Genomic DNA, 23,186 nt, shown 5'->3' on the forward strand with positions numbered 1-23,186 from the left:
ATCCCCTGGGAGCTTGTTAGAAACACAGACTCCCAGGGCCCACCCAGACTTCCTGAACCGCGAGCCACAGTTTAACAAAGATCCAGGTGATTCACACACACGTTAAAGCTTAGGGAGAACTAGTCTATCCTATCCATCTGGACACTTCCCGGAGCCCAAATTCAGCAGATCCAGGCTGAAGGCAGATCCTTCCTCCAAAACACGAAGTCCTTCTTTGTTTTCCAACCCAGTGAATAGGTTCTATCTGGTGTATGGGGCGGGGGTGGGGTGTGTTATGCTGGGTTGGGGGGAAGGTCAACATTCCCAGCAAGTGGCTGCCTCATCTTATAACAGGCTCCCTCCTGCCCAGGGATACTGGAAAGACAGCATGTTCTATGTGGAAGCCTGCCTAAACTTCAGGGCCAGCCAGCACAAAAAGGCTCCCTCCAAGGTCCACATGATAGGGCTCGCTCTGTCAAGTCTCTACCCTGTGCCCTTCCCCTGTTGCCACCAGCATGGCTCAGTACTGCCAGGGTCCCTACTCCAAAACGGAGAGTCCCTCTCTTAGGAGAGCATCAGGCCTGAACCCTGATGGTCCCTCTCCATGGAGAAGGGCATCTTCGGAGCCCTGTGAGGGCCCCACTGAGTGAGAAACAGAGGGCAGCAGGAGCTCGTGGCTGCCAGTTCAGTTGCTGGATGTGATGGAAGTGGGCTCTTTGGGTGGTACCCTCAGTAAAATTCTTTGTTTCCTGGGCTGGAAACAGGTTTTTTTTTTTTTTTGCGGTATGCGTGCCTCTCACTGCTGTGGCCTCTCCCGTTGTGGAGCACAGGCTCCGGATGCGCAGGCTCAGTGGCCATGGCTCATGGGCCTAGCTGCTCCGCGGCATGTGGGATCTTCCCGGACCGGGGCACGAACCTGCGTCCCCTGCATCGTCAGCCGGACCCTCAACCACTGTGCCACCAGGGAAGCCCTGGGAAACAGCTTTGATGCATACTGTATTAGTCAGAATTCTCTCCACTGCAATCTGACTAGCTTGAGCAAAACCAGGATTTAGATAGTAGGAGAAGTGGGTAGTTTATTGAATCGAAAGAAGATCTAAAGGAAAAAGAAGAGTCTGGGGGATCTTAGGGGCTGGGAGCTGGGATTCCATGCTCCCAGGACCCTGTCCTCCCTGCTGCTTTCTCAGCATCTCCTTCACTCGCCAAGCCTTCTCCTCTTGGCAGGAGACGTCGCTGTAGGTGGTTCTGATAGGTGGCATCCCAGCTTAGCTGCCCAAGGGAAAGATGCTTTCTTTTTCCTAAGAATTCTGATCAGCCGAGACCGGGCCTCATGCACGCTTTGGCCCATTTTTTTGTGGCCTGGGACATGAGTCCCATTCTTGGCCCAGCCTAGGTTGTAGTCATGCGTATCAGGGGCTGAGTGATGAACAAGGCCATGAGCAGTCCCTAAAAGCATCAACTGGTTTAGCGTTCTTATCCCAAGTGAGTCTTTGGGCATATCAGTGTGTGGGATGATGACTATGCACTAAAAAATATGAAGTGAGGGCTTCCCTGGTGGCGCAGTGGTTGAGAGTCCGCCTGCCGATGCAGGGGACGCAGGTTCGTGCCCCGGTCCGGGAAGATCCCACATGCCGCGGAGCAGCTAGGCCCGTGAGCCATGGCTGCTGGGCCTGCGCGTCTGGAGCCTGTGCTCCGCAACGGGAGCGGCCACAGCAGTGAGAGGCCCGTGTACCGCAAAAAAAAAAAAAAAAAAAATGAAGTGCCCCATGTCATTTTCACACCAACAAATATGAGGGGGAGGGTTAAGCTTGGCTTTTTCTTCTATGCCCTGTGAGTTAACAGAGACATGATGATTTTTTTTTTTTTTTTTTTTTTTTTTTTTTTTTTTTTTTTGTGGTACGCGGGCCTCTCACTGTTGTGGCCTCTCCCGTTGCGGAGCACAGGCTCCGGATGCACAGGCTCAGCAGCCATGGCTCACGGGCCCAGCCGCTCCGCGGTATATGGGATCCTCCCAGACCGGGGCACGAACCCGTATCCCCTGCATCGGCAGGCGGACTCTCAACCACTGCGCCACCAGGGAGGCCCAATGATGATTTAATGAAGAGGTGATCTGAAAGAAATCCCAGCCCTGTCCTCCTACCACAGCTGCTTTAGTTCAGGGCCTGGGCCTTTGACTTGGCAAGACAGTTGCATTCGGGGAATACCCCTTTCCCCCTCCTCTCCTCCTGTGAGGATTCTGCCATGCATGGCCTAGGCCGAAATCCACCACCGAATCTGAGAGTATGTGCACTCTGCCTCCAAGTACCACTGCATTCCATTCTGAGCAATGGGTTCTTTGTTCTAACTTTATTTAAACGCACAGGCCATTTTCCATGTTGAAAACAGCTTGTCTATAGTTGTTCCCACAGATGCTTTATAGCAGAACAAATTGAAGAACTTTTCCTAATTTCTATTTGAATGATGTGTATTCCTTTACTTATCTTTAGAAATGTCAATACAGACTTAGTGGTGTATTTGATAGAAAACAAATAAGTAGACCCATTTTTAAGTTTATTATGACAATAATATCAAGGTTTATCATCCCGAAGAAGCGTCAGGTGCAAATCATCCATTGCTCCCAGTTCTGAGCAGAGCTTGGACAGTTTGCTTCTAAAGATAATAGTGGGACAAGCTCTGCTTAGATGTTGTCAAGAGCTTCCATGATTCCCTTGGGAAGCATTTTCAGTAGACAGTGATGGTCTTGCCGCCTCCTTTTATACCCTATGTCAGCAGGTCCCCCGCTCACGCACCTCAGTGTGGATGTATGCAGCTATGACCAGAGTTTAGGAGAGTCTGAATTGAATCATTGAATAGCAATGACTTGTTGGACTTAACCTACAGTTACCAGCTCTTCAAAGCTTGTGCTCTTCTTGGTGGAATGCATTCACTTCCATATGTGATGGCACGGAGCTCCCACTGAATTTAAGGGGGTGGGTTTTGGGGTGATCGAAGTTCAGTTCTGCAGAGGCCTGGAGACCTCCTACTCCATGGCCCTCTCCCCAGCATCACCTCTTCACACACCCCAACTCTCCACTCCCACCTGGCACTCCCAGGGCCCCACCAGTCCAAGTAAGTCCTTGTGCAAATCAGGGAATCATCCTCCTTCCCCAAAACACCATATAACCATGTTCTGCTGGAAGACTGTCATGATAAAAATATGATAGGATGCCTAGGATAATTATGATATGAATGGTGTACTAACCTTATATCCTCCTGTCCTAAAGAGATGCTCTGGGAAGTTCCTCCTCAAAAACTGCACAGTTTATTCACTACCTTGGAAATCTGGCAGAGAGGGAGGGAATGAGATACAGGTACAGGCTAGAGAGAATGACTTCCTCTTTGTAAAGTCAGGTTATTTTTGCTTCTGGAAAATCATTACCTGCTCCCAATTGGTCCCTTTCCAGTAAGCTATCATGGGTCTTTGGGAAAGTTACTGTAGAGCTAAGTTTACGGAGAAATATTTACTTTTTAAAGTTATTGCAATGAGAGCCTTAAATAGTAAAGACATTTTCATTTTGAAAATATGGACTGGTTTTAGCATGTATGTTACCATAGTGTACTTGTGTAGCTATTTATAGTGTCCAGAATCTTCCAATAGTCATTATCCCATTACAAGAATTCTATGAGAGGTTAACTCACCTTTGTATAAACATAGAGTCTGAGACAATTAGGGGATAAGAAACTCAACCAAGTTCACATGGCTGTACAGAGGGGCACAACTCACACTCAAGGTTGTGTTTAAAATATATAATTTACCATATATACACGGTCCATTACAAAGCCAAACAACTTCTGTAGTGTGCACTAAAAATCCACCCAGACCACACTCACACATCAAGAAGTGTGTCCTTAACAACACAGCTGATAGGATGACTCTGTACCAGAACGGATCCGCCTTCAGTGAGATCCTGGATGTCATATAGGCCCACAGAGCCACTTCCCCATGGATCTATTTGCCATATGCATCACTGCCTCCCAGCCAAGCCAATCAGAATTCACATGCAAAGTTGAGTCGGGCAAGGCACTTTATAACAGAAGGGTGTTCAGGACACATTTTTCCAGCCCTGCTTATACCTCCTACTCTCCTACCATTGGGGAACCAGGCAAAAGGCTATGCTCTCACACGAGTGGACATTCAATCAGAGTTGGTAACCTCGGCACACTTCCAAGAGGTCCCCTTCTTCCATTCTGTCAATCGAAGGCAAACCCCCCGGATCCTTTGGAAAGGGTGAGTGAGAACTTCTTGGAGAATATAAGTCTCTATACCAGGATAAGCCCCCCTGCCAAAGGGGTGGAAGCCCTTCAGAATGAAAGATGTTCTACTTGTCTGGTGGCCGTGGGTGATAGTGGGTAGAGAAACGGGCACTGGGGTATCCAGATAGTTCACTGTCAGCTTAGATGTCAGACTGCCTCACAGTCTGTCTCTTTGCCCTTGAATCACCAGGGTCAGTGCATCTATTTAAAACAAGAGATGCTATCTTGAGTGACCGCTTGCAATAAGCACTTTGCACTGCTCTGGGTGCCCTGGCAATGTTATCTGATCCTTTGAAAACCAATTAGTACATATCTGCCATCTCACACTTGGGCCTATAATGGCATTTCCTCTAGCTATATATTATGAGCTTGATATCACAGATACAGGAAGGGTAGAAGATCAAAATTCAGATTAAAAATTATAAAACCCAGAGAAACAAGAAGAAACATGAAGGGGTTTGGCTCAGCAGAAAATCTCCTTGGATGGTCTCAGAATCAAGAGTCCTCACCGCTCAGGACTCAGACCCAGAAAATCTTGTTCTGGGAGATTTGTCCAAGGGCTGCAGCCCCTGCTCTGTTGCAGAGAGGAGCCTTGTACCTCTCTGAAGGCACCTGGGATGCCATTGGAATGGGGCTCCCACCACACAGAAGGCACTAGTGAAAATACAAAAATAAGGACTTTGTATCCAAGGTTTCATAAATAACTGGGGTGGCAGATATTAAATACGATGCAGAGTTACAGTTTGTTCTCCTCAAAGAGGATCTGGGCATAGACGGTGCTGGTGGGAATGCCTTTGGCAGCCTGGTGGGGCTTGATCAGCTCCAGCTCAGCATAGGTCAAGTTCTCTTCGGCAATCTTTGGCTATAAGACAAAACACAACACAATTTGAGCTGACTGCTGGGAGTTCAACATCACACATACATTCATCAGGCATGTATTTTCATAGCATTTTGGGGATTCAAAGGGAAACAAATGGACAAAAAATTTAAAAGGGTATGTAAAACCTAAATAACATAAGATAGATCTTGTTATCTTATACAGAACACTATGTCTTACAAAAAACACTATGATTTATTTTTAAGTTGTCACAGAATACTAACAAAAAAAATGATTAAACATGAGGCCACAAAGTAAACTTTAATTCTGAAAAGTAAAAATAATGTAACTACAGTCTCTCATCAAAAGGATAAACTAGAGGTAGAGACAGAAACAAAAAGTCCCCAAAATTGACAACAAAACTAGAATGCTACCATCTAGAAATTTTCAGTGACTTAACCTGTATAAAACTGAAATTTCAGCATATCTTGAAAATAATGATGAAGATATTACATGCCAGAACCTAAAGAATGTAGTACTCAGAGAAAAGTCACAACCTTAAATATCTATATTAAACAACATGAATTAAATGGATCAAGCATCCAACTGAAGTTAGTAAAAAAAAAAAAGGACAAAATAAAGAAAAGCAGAAGGAAGAATGAAAAAAATTAACACTAGACTGTATAAGTCAGAAAATAGAAAACAGTAGAATAAACAAAAATATCCAAAAGCTTGTGCTTGAAAAACACCAATGAAACAAACAAAAAAATTAATCAAGATAAAAAGGGAAAAAGCAAAAATGAATCAAATAGGAAATGAGAAAGGAGGTATAATAAAATGAAAGATGTTTTAAAACTTCAACTTTGTTCAACGTATTGCAAAAACCTTGAAATACAGGATAAAATGAGTACTAGTCCAGAAAAGTATAAATTATGAACATTAGCTCCAGAAAATGTCAATGTACTAACTACCATCAAAAATAAAGAATGAAAAGAAAGAAACAGAGGAAGGAAGGCCAGAAGGCAGGCCAGAAAATATTGTCAAAAGCACCAGGCACAGGCAATTTGATAAGAGAATTTCTAAGAGAGATTCCTTTAAGGAACAGACAATTCCAATATAATTAAACTGATCCAGGGCATTACAGAAAAGTAAAAATTTCACATATTTTAGAACAATTTCATGTATTAGTATAAATTAGCATAAGTCAGATTTACTCAGAGACTATGAAAAGGCACACTAAAGATAGATAATCATGTTCAAGTTGACTTTTTTTCCAGGAATGCAAAGATGGTTCAATATTAGAAAAATCTATTAATATAATTCACAGTAGTAACAGAGAGAAAAACCATATGGTTATCTCTATAGATGCTGGAAAGGCATTTAACAAAAATTTTAAAATTTTTCTTAAAAATAATTCTTGATAATGTAGTCATAGATTTTTTTTCTTACCATGATTAAGAAACATTATAAAAATAAAGAATAATTGGTGATCCAACTCCAGTCATATTAAAAATAAAGCTGCTATAATTAAAACACTGTGGTATCAACAAATGAATAGACCTCAGTGGGACTGATGAAAACATCCAGAAATTAACCCAAATATTATTTTTCAAAAAATGGTGTTGGGATACTCGGGTAGCCATTTGAAAAACAAATCATATCCTTTATGTCATTCTTTACATTAGGTAAATTCCAGATGAATTAAAATTTTAATATGGAAAATGAACTCATAAAAGTGTTAGAAGAATGTGTGGGGAAATTTTCAAAAAAATAATCTCAGCATATGGAAGGTGTTTCAAAGTCTAACACAAAATCCAGGAGCAACAGAAAAAAGATATGTAAATTTTCATGCTGTATATTGCAGAATATTCTCTAAATAAAGTCAAAGGACAATTGAAAACATGAGCAAAATATTTGCAACTCATATGAAAGGGCCTTACAGTTTAACAAAGATAATGGCCAACAGTCCATTAGAAAATTAAGCAAAGAACAAGAGACAGGACCAGAGAGTGCACAGGAAGAGAAATACAAAGGCTCTTACACATATTAAGTGTGACTCAACCTCTCTCAAAATAAGACAAGAGAGATTTAAAATCACTTAGACATCAGTTTTTGTCTTTCAAGTTGACAAAGAAACTAAAAGTTTTCCAAAAGAAACAGAAAGAAACATGTCCTCTTGTATATTGTTGGTGGAAGTGTTTATTGGTACAAGCAAAAAACTGCAAGCACTTCAGTGGACATCAATAGGAGCCTGATGCATTCATAATGGAGTATCCAGTACAGTCTTTAAAGAATGATGGATGGAGCTGTATATGTATACTGTATGTTTTCCTATCATTTGTGTACTGTATGGGAGTATATATACATGTATATATGTTATATACTCAGAAAACCCTTGGAACTCGCCTGGAAGTCAAGAACCTGGTCTCCAAGGTTCCCTCTGGGGAAGTAAATGGGGTGGCTGGAGAGAGACTCAACCTTTTTTGTAGACATTGGTTGGTACCTTTCAAATTTTCTAGATGGTACATTATTTAAACAACACATTAATTAATTTTAATTCACAATTAGAAAAATAAAAGCTGGTCACTAATTTATAGTCGTAAAAGACACATCTCTTTCATTTAAGCAGCCCTGCTTTTGTTTTTTGGCTGCTTTGGCTGTGTTGTCATTGTTTTATTTTTATTTTGGGGGTTATACCTTGGTTAACTCACCAGAATTCAGGACAAATAAATCGTACACATTCAATTTAAGTTTCTTAAAAAGTATGCCAAAAGCAAAAAGCCTCTTTTCTTTTGAGATGAAGCATCACACTAGAGGACAGGGAGCAAGAGACAAAGAGAGAATGTAAAGAACTCCTTACGGCCAGTATTGACTGGTCAGGGGCGACCGCCGAGCGACCTTCAAAATTGTCTGGCCCTTTTTAAATTTCAACGTTAAGGACAATTTAGGGATCAGAGCCTTCTGCTTGTCTTTTGATACCAAAAATCTTTATGTTGTTTCTTAGTCGTCCATATCTTACCAGCCAACAAAAATACCATTTACATCTTGCCTTTCAGTTTAATTACATTTCACATTATAATGATTCCATTTAGAAATGCCATGTGTCCTCAAATAAGCACACAAAACCCAACTCATGTAAATTTTAGAACCAAGATTTATGAAATCATATTGTCCAGGTGTTTTATTACATTACTTTGAAATTGCATTGTTTTCTAGCGTAGATTCTGTTTATTCTTAAGTTATTCCATTACGTTTGGATATGAAAAATAACACTAGCTTTCTCAATACAGGTCACCAGGCTGGCTTGGCTGATGTGTTGTTTTCATACATTTTTATGATGTTCCTATAGTAAACATAATTTAATAAAGCCAAAGCACACTAAATAAATAATTGCATCTAGAAAAGCAATAAAAACAAATAAAATTAGTACTTTCATAAGTGGAAAGGTACTTCAATTACTGCTACAAGCAACAACCCACCATAAAATGTGTAGAATCATTTCCCTTATGCATATTTCTGGAATATTATAATTTGATTGAAGATATGAGGCAGCACACAGGAGGCTCTGAATTGTGAAGTGTATACAGTTTCCAACAGGAGATGCATAATATTAGCCCTTGGCACCTTTAAAGAACGTATTGTTTTTCTGGCATGCATCCTTGGTTATCCCCATCAACCATGTGCTTAATTACATTTCCCAGCTTGTTTAACTAGAAATAAATTCCTAACAGCCACTGAAATGGGCAAAACGTAGACTCCTCACCAGTTTTCACCCAGCTACCTTTCTTTGCACTGACGCTTTAGTGGAAGGTTTAGGCGCATTAAGAAGTAGCTTAGAGAAAATTAATGGCGTATCAGTGAGACCAGGTAAGACTGTAGAACTGGTAGTAAAACTGGGAGCGAGGAGCAGAATGTAAAGGTTAAAGCGGGCAATTGCAACGAGGCAGAGGCAGGGTGAGGGACCTGCTGCAGGGCCCTACCTGTGTGTCAGGTGATGTCTGCCATCTTGCCAACACAAACCTGTTTGGATTTAAGATAAGGAATCACTCCTAATGTGTACGGCAATTCAAGAACTGGAGTACAGTGAATGGGTCTCCGAAGGTGAGTCAAGACATACTTCTGTTAGTTCCCTGACAGCTTCTGGCCCTCAAATGACCCTCTCTTCAAGCTCCCGTCCTGTTCCTGGTGGTTCAGGAAGTACATGGGGCATCAGCACTCAAGAAGACAAAATTTAATACTTTTTGTGTGTGTGTGTGTGGTACGCGGGCCTCTCATTGTTGTGGCCTCTCCCATTGTGGAGCACAGGCTCCACGGCCATGGCTCACGGGCCCAGCCACTCTGCGGCATGTGGGATCTTCCCGGACCGGGGCACGAACCCATGTCCCCTGCATCGGCAGGCGGACTCTCAACCACTGTGCCACCAGGGAAGCCCAGAATTTAATACTCTTGAACTGGTTGTTCACAAACACGCCTGCAGCAGCTCTCGATTGCACTGGAAAACACAAAGGAAACTGTGGACGGCTTCCAGGCCTCAGACATGAGCTTTACACTTAGGTCTGCTGTTGCTGTGTTCCCGGAAACAGGAGGGGGCTGGGGACCAACAGCTGGAAGTTCTGGTAGGGTCCTTTAGAAGAGGCTCCAGAACTTTCTAAACATGTGAGAAGCAATAGTGCCATTTCCTCTTTCCCAGGACTGTTTGGTTTTACTTTCTTTTCCCTTTCACCCAGCCTGAAGAGACTCCTGGTCCATTTCTCTTTCTACTCCTCCAACAAAGGCCTGGTATTTGTGTCAACTGCTTGGCGTCTCCTAGGTTCTAAACCCCTTTGTTTTATGTGCCTTTAATCTCACTTTTCATACATTTCCTCCTAGTCATGAAGAATCCACTCCCTAGTCTGGAATGGGATTCTATGAGCAAGAGGGGATTGAGGTTCAGATGTAGACACGTGTCACTGCACCCAAGGAAGGTGAGAATAAAAGGAAATTCTCCCGGTTCAGTGAAAGTGTTCACGGCAAGGAGGTGAGGAGAGAGGCCGTCACCCGGTGGCTGCGTGCAGAGCGTGGGTGCAGGAGGAACTGGGTCAAATGCCAGCTGTGGGACCTTGGGCCAGTTCCATCACGGGCACTCAAGGACCTACCCTGCTGATGTAAATGAAGACTTAAATGAGATGATGTATGGAATGATTCTGGCACCACTGGGCCTACCCCACAGAGGATGCTAAACATGTGCCTGCTGAATGAATAAATGTTCCGGTGTCATCATTTTTCTCTAGAGTGTCAGCTCAACTATCCATTTGTGTATCTTCTGAGATCTTCATGAGTTACCAACAACTATGTGAACTAAGTAGTCCTGGATATCTTCTGACACATAAGGAAGAGATTCCAGGAAATTAGTTGTTATGGGCTGAATTGTGTCCCTGCAAAATTCATATGTTGAAGCCCTTACCTGCAATACCCCAGAATGTGACTATATCTGGAATCAGGGCTTTTAAAGAGGTAATTCAGGTAAAATGAGGTCATTAGAGTGGGCCCTAATCCGAGATAACTTGTGTCCTTATAAGGAGAGGACATTAGGACTCATATACATATAGAGAGAAGACCATGTAAAGATACAGGGAGAAGATGGCCATTTATCAGCCAAGGCAAGAGGCCTCAGAAGAAACTAGCCCTGCAGACAACTTGATCTCAGACTTCTAGCCACCAGAACTGTGAGAAATGTTTGTTTAAGCCACCCAATCTATGATACTTTGTCTGACAGCTGAGCAGACTAATAGATTAGTCAGGATGGTGACAGAAGAGAAGGGAAGAGGGAATGCGCTGCCTTAGTGGGAGAAGACTGGGGTGGGTGCATATAAGAAGTCACTGCATTTTATGTCAACATGGGAGAAGAGCCGTCCTCTCCCCCCATTCGGTGAGGAACAACACTGGAATAAAGAGGCTCTAGGACTCTCTCATATGGCACAACTCCCACCCCCTAAGACACACACACACACCCTTCCCACCCCCGCAGCCCTGCCCCCCACGGCGTAGCTGGACCCTGGGCTGCAACAGACCTAGCTGCATTGCTGGGCCATATACCTATTAGCTTTTAGGAAACATGGGATGGGGATGCTGGCATCTATATCCTGTTAAGAAGGGCGCTTGGCTCCACCCATGAGAAGGAGGCTACTGCAGGCAGCAACCGAGGCCCAGGCACGGCTGCCTCCATGTGAATAATGGGCTGCAGGCCAGTCTTGCCCTCTGCACTGAATCCAGGGCACAGACAGAGCCCACGCTTATCCTCGTCTTTACAACTGAGCAAACAGAGCTCTGAGTGTGGAGCAGTCAGCTTTATCGAATCAGGTTGCTTCTGCCCGAATCCCGGTGCCCCCACCTGCCCCTCCCCAGCTCTCCCTGAAGCCACTGCTTTTGTTGCCATAAGGAGAAGCAAACCTCAGGAAAAGACTTGGACGAGGTTTAGCAAGTGTTGAGTAGAAGGCAGATTGAAATCCCACAGAAAAGGGCTCCTTGATCCAGGGAGGTGATAATACATCTGTGCACTCAGACCTCCTTGGGCAAGGTGTCTTGTCTCTTCCCAGTGAAAAATAAACGGAATAATTTTGAGACTTGTGGCAAAAAGAATGGAAACCAGGGTCCACGTGCTCAAGATACTGGAGCCTCTTGGTCTCAGGAAACCAAGGCCCCGAGGTTTAGGTAACTGAGGGTTGAAATTCACTCCATGCTCAGCTTTCCCAAGAGGGTGCAGGGCTGTTCCAACAGTGCTGGGGAGCTCTTCTGCAATCCGTCTGTTCAGAAGGGGCACTCTTCTATAATCTACATAAAAGTGCCATATGCGCTAGCAGTGGCCCTAGCCTATGCCCAGATATCTTGTTGTAAAAGACAAATAAATGACAATCTGTTTCAAAATAAAATGAAATACATAAAATAAACCATGATTTTGGAAATTCCTACTCCCAGGGCTAAGTGGAAGTGGCCAGGTGGTGTGGGGCAGTGACCTGTGATCTCCGAGAGCTCTCGGCAATCATGGCAGCCTGGAGTCTGCTGCCTCTGGTACGGAAAAAGAGGACCCAGCCCACTGTGGGTGTAGGATTGGGTGGGGCTCAGGATATGGGTGTCAACATGAGCCAGAAGCAGGGCTAGATTTATTCTTTCACAGTACCTTCCTCTCTGATCTTTCTGATCTGTTGTTTGGAATATCAAAGGAAGTTCTTTAGCAATATGCATTGTAGGTTGCAAGCCCCCAAGGGAAGGCACTGATTACTTTGGACATCCTGCCACTGCTAAGAGTGCCAAGGCTTATGCTCTAGATGCAAACTATCCCACATGACTTGCTTTCAGTCTTCCTCCCAGGTTCCCCTCCTGTAACGTCCCAAGCAGGTGAGGGGAGCTCAGGTTTCAATTTATGCTGGATCCCTCGGCATGGAATTCCCTCTCCCCTCATACACACACAAGGCGGACCCCTCCTTCTTCAAAACCCAACCAAGCCCTCGGTGAGGCCTCCCGGACACTATCTTTGGCCACATCTTCCTCCATACCACTGCCCAACCTTGTGAGGTCTTCTGAGATTGCACTGGGATCCACCATGACATATTCTCTCACCCCGCCTCTCTCTCTAATAATAGTAATCATCAAACTGCTCACTGGCCAAAGAATGAAGAGATGTTATAAAAAATTCTTATTTATTTATTTACATAAATAAATATTTAAACCTTTCTAAGCATGCTCCTGAGCTATGTTCTCCAACACAGCCAACACCCCCTAACCCCCCAGCCCACAGGTTCACGCACGCACCGTGCACCCCCAGCCCTAGGATTACAGATCGACTCACACCTCTCACTATGCCTTCCAGGGACACCAAGGAGATTTTTATTTCACTTTTTAATTTAACTTTCTTAAAAGACATGCAGTAAAAGTGACTTTTTAGGGGGATCGTTGTATGCATCTGAACACAAGTACAGGTTTCTGGGCCCAGGACACAGGACAGTCCCATCACATGCCCTCACGCTTTCCTCTGAGGTCATGTCCTCCCTCCAACCTGACCATGGGGCAACCTGATCTGTGTTCTGTCGCTATGGTTTTCTCTCTTAGAGAATGTCATATGAAAGGCATCATACAGTATGTAACCCTGTGGGATCAGCTTTTCTCTCTCAGCATAATTCCCTCACATTTCATCCAAGTTGCTGCATGTATCAACAGTTTGCTCCTTTCGATTGTAAGGAGTATTCCATGGTGTGTCACGTGCCACACTTTGCTTATACATTCACCTGCTGAAGAACATTTGGGTCGTTTTAAGTTTTTGGTGGTTATGAATCAAGTTGCTATAAATATTCATTGCAGGTTTGTGTGTGATGTGTCATTACTCCAGGGTAAACATCCAGCAATGGGGTTGCTGGGTTGCATGAAAAGTACGTTTAACTTCAAAAGAAACTGCCATACTATTTGTCCAAAGCGTCTACACCATTCTTCCCTCCCTCCAGCAATATCTGAGAGTTTTAATTGCTCTGCATACATGATGGCACTTGGTGTTGCCCGTATTTTTTACTTTAGCCATTCGAGTAGGTGCTAGTGATCCAGTAATTACTATTTCACTGTCCCCGAGGGACTCACCAATTCTAGACTTGCACTCAAGTTCTCACTGAGGGCCACTGAGCCAGATTAAATTTCCACACAGCATGACACCCCCTCAGAAGAATTGGGAAAGGATTATCACACAGACCAGTTTTCTGATGCAGTGATGGAATCTTCTGGACTCCAGGCGTAACAAAGTGAGTATGCAAGTTTCAAAGTCTGAAACACCATGTCTCCCATCCCTTATCCTTCTGTTCTGCCAGTGAAGAGACGCTGCTACAGCAGACGACAGCCTCCAGGCTGGACCTCCCACTTCTCATTTAAGCCCCACTTACCCCCAGTTTTAGAGTGATGATTATGGGACATATATCTACGGGGAATGATTTACTGGATAAAACTAGCACCAGAAAAGTCAACCCCCAAAAGGCAGAAGTTGTGTAACTCTTGGGAACACACCTCACTTCGAGCTCCTAACTGGAAGTTTCTTGAGTATTTCATTTTGTAGGTGTGTTTCTGGGATTCAAGCCAAGAATGAACTTTCCTACTAGGAGAGAGAGAGATTTAACATTCTATGCAGACTCCTGCAAAACAACACTTTTTCACAGAGATCACAGTTGGACGTGCGAGTTGAATTAAATTGCAGGAATAAAAGAAAAATGCAATTGCAGCCACTGCAAGTTCTCCAATGTCAGAAGTTCAATTGGGTAATACCATTACCGCAGCAACAGATCAATAACTAGGACATGGGATGTTTATGCTAACGTCACCTTAGAGTTTAAAAATGTGATTGCAGTTCTACTGAGTTGCACGATCAGGAATCTATTTACCCAAGAGAGAATTACATATTATCCATATTATCAAGGGCAGACTTCCTCTTCCCCCTTTGAGATAAGTGCTCATTTTTTATTCAACAGAGGAGTACCTGCTAAAACAAACTCTCGCCTCCCGATATCCGTACACATGCGACTATGGCCACTGGGGTGAGGGATGCTGTGCATTCAGTGAAGCTCTATTTGATGGAGGGCCCTCAATGGATACCTGTAGGTCCCAACTCAGGAAAGAAAACTCTGTTGTGGTCCTTATATGTCCTGTAAGAATCAACATGCCTTGGAAATGAACTTGACTTAATTTTGAGTTCCAAAGGTCTGCTGACTGTTTATGTTTATATGTTTATTTATATTTAAACATATTATAGAAAGAAAAAGTAGAGTTCCCTGGTATGCACGTTAAATTAAAATAAAGAATCAAACTGAACAAACGAGACACCTTTCCAAGACAGAGGTGTTAAACTGTGGTATGAAGGACACAATGCAGAAGTGACTTTGGGAGGCGACAGAGGATGGGGGTTGAGAAGTGGTCCTTCCGAGACAGAACTCAGGAAATGGCAACTAACCTTCAACAACTCAGTCAATCCTCACATACCAGCCCTGAGGTATGAGAGGTGGAGGCAACGGTCATGCCCACTTCACAGAGGGGCAAACAGGCTTTAAAAGGCAGGTACATCACTCACGGTCCTTCAGCCATTGCTGGATGGAGTCTGGACTCAGAGCCAGGCAGTGCCCTCTGCTCATGGGCAGTGCCCCACACTTACAAGTACAGGGCCAGCCACAGTGGCTAAGGCTCTGGTGTGGACGCCTGGTACCCAGGTGAGCCAGCCAGGCAGACAGCAGACCTTGAAATCCCAAGGGGGAAAAGAGTAGCCTTCCAAAGACACGGGGGAAGATTCACTGGGACAAATCTCAGGAGAGTGTGTTTTCAGAACAGGTCTGCACTGCTCAGTGGGCAGGTGAGCTCCAGCTAAAGGGGAACTGGGGCAAGGAGAGCTGCCCCGTGCTCATCAGAGGCCTGGCTTGGTGTGGAGGGACAGAGTACGTGAGGGCGTGGCTCCAAGAGCAGACACGTGCTGCTGACACTGACGAGAGGATGATGAAGGAAGAGGGAATCCCTTCAGGCGACCACTTGTCTTGCTCCACAGTCTCACCCACAAAGGACTCAACCTCCAAGGACGGAGCAAGTGTGCCTCTTACCAGCATGGGATGGAAGTGACAAGGGTGCAGGCTCTGCTTTGGCCAGGCTGCGTGTGAGGTGGCAACAGACTCTTGATTAGAGGTGCCCATTGAACAGGTAGAAATATGAAGCCAAGCATCAATGGGGTAGGACTGGAAAATCCAGGGGAGTTTTCCGAGGTACCCGCCAGAGCCACATGCCAGGTCTGCTCTCACCGTGTCCTTGGGGCTGAGGTCAGTGGTCCAATGGGACCTCTGGCTCTAGTGGTATAAATGATACCAGAATCCTCCCTCAGAGCTGGGAGCTGGAATCCAGCTGCATTCTCACATCCAGCAGGCGGCTGTGACTGCTGACTTAGGTGCATCTTGACAATCTGAGCCAGGACCCAGAGACCAGGACCCTTCGTTTCTGTGCACGGAGATAGAGGCGCTCTCTGAGGCCCACTTCCTTTGTTGTTTCAGCCATCGCCTTGCAATTATATCTGCCTACCTCACACCCAGCTTCCCTTCCACATGGTTACTCGGTGACTAATGGCCAATGACCCAGTGTTCTCTAGGACTTTGGAAGGCTTAGAAAGGCTCTGTAACTCAGTAGAGAAGCCTTGGATGGAGATGAAGATTTTAAAGTCTTATCCCAGGCGTGTTGGCACCTTGGGTTGGATGAAGTCATTCAGAAATCATGAGCTGAGCAAATTCACATCATACTCCTGAATCTGGAGAATTCAAAGGCTCTTTAGCAAAGTGCATTACCAGAATGAATTTGACATGACGGAAAGTCACATGCCCCTGGCTAATTGCTCTGAGGACAGACAGAAGTGACCAGCTTTAGAAAGTGCTGAAGCTTTGCACTGAAAGGCCTGAGGCATTACAAGTCATCAGACAGATGGATATCTCTAGATTTCACCAACATATGTTTTGGAAGCTAAAATGTGATTACAGATAACGCTCTTGGGGAGGGTCCTGATACATGAAACTTTTAACAGTGGCACAGTGAGAGCTCCATGATCTAATACAGTCACGTATTTTCTCTTCCCTGTGGACCATAGATGTATGTTTTCCCAGCTGCCTTCCAAAATTACTTTTCCTGGCAGTATTATTCAAGAGAATGCTTATGCTTTGAAAAAGAAAGTGTTTGGTTACCTACTACATAGGAGTCCACTCTGAGAGTCTTCAGTCTTGAACACTCTTGATCTTCTAATCAACTGCAATCTTTAACACTTTTCTAGATTCATCGGATTGGGCAAGGGTCTGTCTAGGGGTACTTAAGAGCATGGACTCTCGGAGACTGAAAGACTGCTATTTACTGGCTGTGTGACCTTAGGTAAGTTACTTAACCACTCTGTGCCTCTGTTTCCTCATCAGAGGCATGGGATTCATAAAGTGGGATTAATAATAGTACCTATCTCACGGGATTATTTTGAGGATTAAATGCATTAATATATGTAACGTACTTAGAAAATTACCTGGTAGCTCAACAGTAAATGCTACACAAGGGCTTGACTATGACTACAATTTTTATCATAGAAATGAACAAGTGTTGCTTTAACAACTTCCCTTTGAAATATTTAGAGGCAGAGAACTGAAGACATTCAGAGGTCATTTGGAAAACATCATGTACCAGATGCTGCTGGATGCCATTGGACCTCAGAAACCAAGGCAAAGAAATGGGAGGCTTGGGCTCAATAGCTAGCAAGCAACAGAGCCAGCGCAAGAGGTGGCCTATAACCACACCACTCAGGTCCATGGGAGTGGTGACTTTGTCAAACTTATCCACTGCTGCACCCAGTGGTGTGCAGGGAAATTGCCGAGCAACTGGCCCTCCAAGAAGAAAACTCTCATTTGTAGCATTTGCTGATTTACATGTGTAAATCCTCCCGCAATGGCTGATTTCAAGATGCCGAAGAGATTTGTTTTCTCTAGTGGATAGGAGTGGGCTGGAGCACGCCACTGTTTATAACTTAGCTCCTAGGAAGATACCTGACCCAGGTGCTACCTGGCACATAGGAGATACTCATTGCTCATTTTTAAATGAATGAGTGAATGAATGAATAAGACAAAATGAAAGAAAACCAGTCTGACACTCATTAAAAACTGTTCTGTGGATATCCTTGGTCCCAGGAATGTAGGGAGGGGATGCTCTCAGAAATCATGGGCAGAACCATGGGACTCATTCCTCTTTCAGCCTATCTAGGGTTTCCATGTGGACAGTCTACTGAGAAGTAGGATGCCTGGGTTCTACTACTTGGAATCATGTAAAATCTGCATATGGCTTTCAACTTTATGGTTTTAAAGATAGATGATAGATAGATATAGATAGATAGATGATAGATAGATAGATAGATAGATAGATAGACAGATGATAGAAAGAAAGATATCCTACACTGGGGAGGGTATGAGGAAATGTTCACTCTCATCCTCTGTTGGTGGGAGAATAAAATAAGAAAACACTTTGGGATGGTAATTGGGCAGAATCTATCAAAATTGAAAATGCAGATATACTTTCCCATCATAATCCCATTTCTAAAAATCTCTCCTACAGAAACACCATTAAGCAAATTTGTATCTGAAAGAATATTCACTAGAGCATTGATCCAAAGAGTTAGAAATTAGAGCTGGGACTGATTAAAGAAACAATGATGCCATAACACTTTGCAGTCATGAGAAAAATGGGGTAGATCTATATGTACTGATATAGAAATATGAGCCTGATATATTGTTAATGAGAAGACAATTCAATGTGTGAACACTTTGTTTAGGATTGTTTTTAGGGAACACACAGAAATGGATTTGTCATAATCTGTGGACAGGACCTACAATGACTGTGGGTCGACTGTATATACACTTTGGGAATATACACATATATATGGATTTAAGTTTACATGTACATAGAAAAATACTTAGAAGAATATAAGCCAATCTTCTAACAGAGCCACCTGTTAGGAGGCCCAAGGAAGAATTTTACTTTCTGTTTTAAATAGAGGTCCTGAATTGCCAGCCTTACTCCTGCACCCCATGCAGAATTACCATTACAGCTTTCATCATGAAAACCCATCCAGTAAAGTCAGGACAGAGAACACCCTAGACCCAGTGGCCTAGGACTTTACTGAGTGCTTTTGATGAGAGGCAGCAGACCCCAGAGTCCAGGGAGGAAGAACAGGGACTGGGGGCCAAGTGCCTGGTCAGATCCAGCTCTGCCACTTCCTGGAGGGGGAGTTTGTGCTGGTACTACTTCCCTATGCCTCCCCTGCCTCATCTATGAGGTGGACACATTACAATGCATAGGTCAGAGACATCCCAATGTTCATATTGGTAAACACTGGGATAGTGCCTGCATGGGCAAGTGCCATCAAAATGAAGTGTGTATATCATCATCATCACCATCATCACCATCATCACCACCAGCATTATGTTCTAGACACAATGTACAGGCAAGCATTAGGAGAAAATACAAAATAGTAGGAGGTATGCTAGCTTATTTGTTGGATTCATATGTAATATGGGCAATGGGCACATACGATTGAATTCATAGTTCGTATTCATCATCTTTCTATGCACACTCTAATCTTAATTCACAAGACTGTGTCTTACTGCATCACATGTACTTGTTGGAATTTATAAATTCAACTTTAGGAACTTATAATAATAAATGAGAATTGAATCTGGCTAGGGAAACAAAATCCCCTACATGTACCATTAGTTTGTCATGAACTCAGAGTTTCACATAGAAATTTTCTTCCTGATATTTTGGATGCCTACCTTGATGTTACAGATAGGTTGATGATGTTTTTCTTTCTTTTCTTTTTTTCCAAAATGGCACTTCATTTCTGGTATTCTCTATTTGAGACTGAAAAAGTCTTTTAATAACAACTCTGAAGTGCTCCGCATTCAAAACTGAAGTTTTAAATGAAATAGGCTTTTTAAAAAAAAAAAATCAAATGTGAGCACAAATGATATTGCTCCAGGAGATTACAAAAATAAAATAGAGTGAAAAAGTTAAAAAAAAATATTTCCCAGCAGTGCAATGATCCCAGCAATGAAGTGCCCAATAAAGGCAGCAAATCAGCTGAGCTGAGATGGAAAACAAGCTACCACTCTGAAGGGACATTCCCTGCAGATACACAGAGATGGCCCTGCCCCAGAGTGGGCCCAGGACCCCCGGGAGCAGGGTGGGCCTGTGCAACCAGGCAGGGTCACTCAGAGGACTGGACCCGCTGGGCTTCTGGCCTGCCTCCAGCCTGGACCATCCTCGGGCCCAGCTCACCTCTCTGCTGCCTGTTCACCTTTGTCAGGGGGCTCCAAGGCTCCTGTCCCCATAGCACCTCGTACGCTGCCTGTCAACACTGAGTGGGAGACTGCAAAATGATCCAAAGGAATCTGTGATGCAGCAAACTGGAGAAACACAGCTCCAAGGTGGTCAATTCCGAAATCACCTCCCTCCTGAAAGCACAAAGCCACACTACCCTTCTAGAACAGGGCGAGGCAGACTCCCTCTGCATCACTTCTAGAGGATCCCTGTCATCTCCCAAAAGGGGGTTCCCAATGAGCGCTTAAAAGACTCCTGAAGGTAACGGCTTCACGGGGCCCACTGTTAGTAACATCAGAGCCTCAACCAACCTCCACTGGCCCATGATGAAGCTGAGAAGCATCCAGCCCCGTAGCTGTTTTTAGACAGTGCGAAGCACAGAGGGGCCTCGGCACAGACCTCGTGGCCTGAGGGGAAGTGACAGCCCTGCGTCAGGGCTAAGAGTCTCTAATACGAGATGTTCCCACTGCCACTTCGGGGAGGCCTGATCTCGCCTCCTTGGTGATCACATCCCACTTACGAAAGGCCCAGCCACCTGCCCTCCCCTGACTGAAGGAAGCCCATGAAACGAAATGACTTCTGTTTTCCCCACTCTCATCCCTTCCGAAGCCCCGGCATCTATTCTTCCCTCCAGTCGACATACATAACTCCCTGTGACAATAATGGGATGTGCATGTGTACCGAGGGGGGCATAGAATTTTTATCTCTGTAAAAATGGTGCTAGCGTGGTACAAGCAAAGTTTTTGTTTTCTTCCCAAGGCTTTTACTTGGGGAGATATATTGTTCATGTGCTTGTGGGTTTTTCCTTCTTTTTAATTTTAAATCGAGATTATGAACATATTTTATGCAGGTTAATATATTCTTTTCATGCAAAATTTAACTGAAACCAGTGCTAGCACATTTAATGACAACAAGAGAAATTCTTCAGCTTATTATAAACATCCTTCAAGAAACCTGAAATGCGTGTCCTCTGGAAATAATTTTGCTGGGATTTGGGTTATTATTAAAATCCTCTCAGAATTCTATCACTGGTGTCTAATGTGCCTCAAAGCCCTTTTCTGCTACTGATCAGAGAAAAACACTTTTTGGTCTTGCAAGTACACTGTCGATAGTGAAAACTGAACTGGAAGAGGGGGCTTCTTTCCTGACACCAGGCAAACACTCAGTAGGGCTGGCATCTCAGTCCTGGGCTGACCACTGGGTGCAAGGCCCACTCCTAAGACAGGTTCCCTTCAACTATGATGGAATGAACCTCGTCCCTCTGTTTTAAGTGCTCTGATCTTTCAGATTCCATGAGAGGAGGCAGGTTTACTGCAGACTTTAAACTCAAGGGAATCCCAGACAAGCAGGTCTTGGTCACACATTCCCTACGTGTCAGAATTCTCTACCTGCGACTGTGAGGGGTCCTAGGAGATCGTAGGACAGGGCTACACACAGCTGAGACGGGGATGAGCTATCCAGGAAAGGTTTACAGGAATGAAAGAGAGTCACAATACCCTTTAGAAGCAGATTCTCATGTTTAATTCTCTCTTTGTGGATAAATAAGAAAACCCACCATTCTCCCAAGTGGGCTGAACTGTCTCACTAACATGTAAATACAACTGTCTCCGGAGGTGGCCGGGGATGACTCTGTCCCACCAGCCATGACCTAACCAGAGTTGGCTGCTGTTTGTTAAGTTACTTAGAGCTGCACTTCTTAAACTTCAACGTTCACCAGATTCATCTGGAACCTTATTGAATTGCAGATTCTAATTCAGTAGGTCTAGGGTGGGGCCTGAGCTTCCATTTTTCCAACAAGCTCCCAGGCAATGCCCAGGCTGCTGGTCCATGGACCTCACGTTGAGCAGTGAGGACTTAGATCTCCAATCTCAGATCTCTGCCCTCAATTGTTCATTCATTCCACACCTAGTCTGCAGATCCCAGCTCCCCCACTGGGGACAGAGTGATGGGCAGGTTGTCGATGACTTTAAAACTAATGTTAATCAAAATTTAAAACTTCTGGGCATCAAAGGATATATCAACAAAGTGCAAAGGCAACCTACAGAATGGATGAAAATACGTGCAAATTGTATATCCAAAAGGGGTTAATATCCAGAGTATATACAGAACTTCTATAAACACAACAACAAAAAGCAAGCAATCTGATTTTAAAATGGGGGAAAGACTTGAATAGACATTTCTCCAAAGAAGATATACAAATGGCCAACAGGCACATGAAAAGATGCTCAACATCACTAATCATTATGGAAATGCAAATCAAAACCGCAATACGATACCATCTCACACCCATTAGGCTGGCTGCTATATTTAAAAAAAAAAAAAAACAGAAAATAACGAGTGTCAGTAAGGATGTAGAGAAACTAGAACCCTTGTGCACTGTTGGTGGGAATGTAAAATCATGCAGCCACTATGGAAAAGAGTACAGCAGTTCCTCAAAAAATTAAACAGAGAACTACCATGTGATCCAGGGATTCCACTTCTAGGTACATATCCAAAATATTTGAATGCAGGGCCTCAAAGAGATATTTGTACAACCATATTCACAGCAGTATTATTCATAATAGCTAACATGTGGAAGCAACCCAAGTGTCCATCCACAGATGAATCGATAAACAAAATGTAGTATGTATACATAAACTGAAATATTATTCAGCCTTTAAAAAGGAAGAAAATTCTGACCCATGTTGCAACATAAATGATCCTTGACAACATCATGCTAAGTAAAATAAGCCAGTCACAAAAGGATAAACACCATATAATTCTACTTATATGAGGTACCCAGAGTGGTCAAATTTATAGACAAAGTAGAAGGGTACTTTTCAAGGGCTGGAGGAGGAGAGAGTAGAGAGTTGTTACTTAATGAGTACAGACTTTTGCAAGATGAAGAGCTGTGGAGATTGCACAGCAATATGAATATACTTAACACCACTGAACTGTACACTTCAGAATGGTTAAGATGGTAAATTTTATGTTATGTGTATTTTAACACAATTAAAAAAAAACAGTTCCCACAGTCTGCACTGTCTAAGGTGTCTACAATGTACAGCCTTCACAGCAAGAGAGATGTAGAGGTCACTTTGTAAAAAGGAACCATGTGGTTGCAGTGGAGGAGAAAGTCCATTCAGGCGGGTTAGCATGACTTCAACATGGAGTGGGAAGTGTTGAGACACAGGTGAGGCCAAGTGCTGTAGGAGGCCTGTGGAGAGGCCCTGGAGTCAGATGG

General features: G+C 43.9%; 1 protein-coding gene across 3 annotated transcripts in view; it reads right to left on the reverse strand.

The window, feature by feature from the left end:
* Window positions 1-5,008: 5,008 nt before the first annotated feature.
* The window catches only part of VSTM4 (V-set and transmembrane domain containing 4), a gene marked incomplete at both ends in the record, with an annotated part of 88,956 nt that continues 70,778 nt past the window's right edge, over window positions 5,009-23,186 (reverse strand). For 2 of the 3 annotated variants that reach the window (XM_079702426.1, XM_079702425.1), the window contains one exon: window positions 5,009-5,134. In XM_079702426.1, the coding sequence (XP_079558552.1) occupies window positions 5,009-5,134 (126 nt within the window). Of the gene's footprint in view, window positions 5,135-19,940; window positions 20,098-23,186 lie in introns of all 3 variants that reach the window. The other variant, XM_079702424.1, reaches the window with a different exon arrangement.

Source organism: Hyperoodon ampullatus (genome assembly GCF_949752795.1).
Source record: "Hyperoodon ampullatus genome assembly, chromosome: 1".
Taxonomy (NCBI): Eukaryota; Metazoa; Chordata; class Mammalia; order Artiodactyla; family Ziphiidae; genus Hyperoodon; species Hyperoodon ampullatus.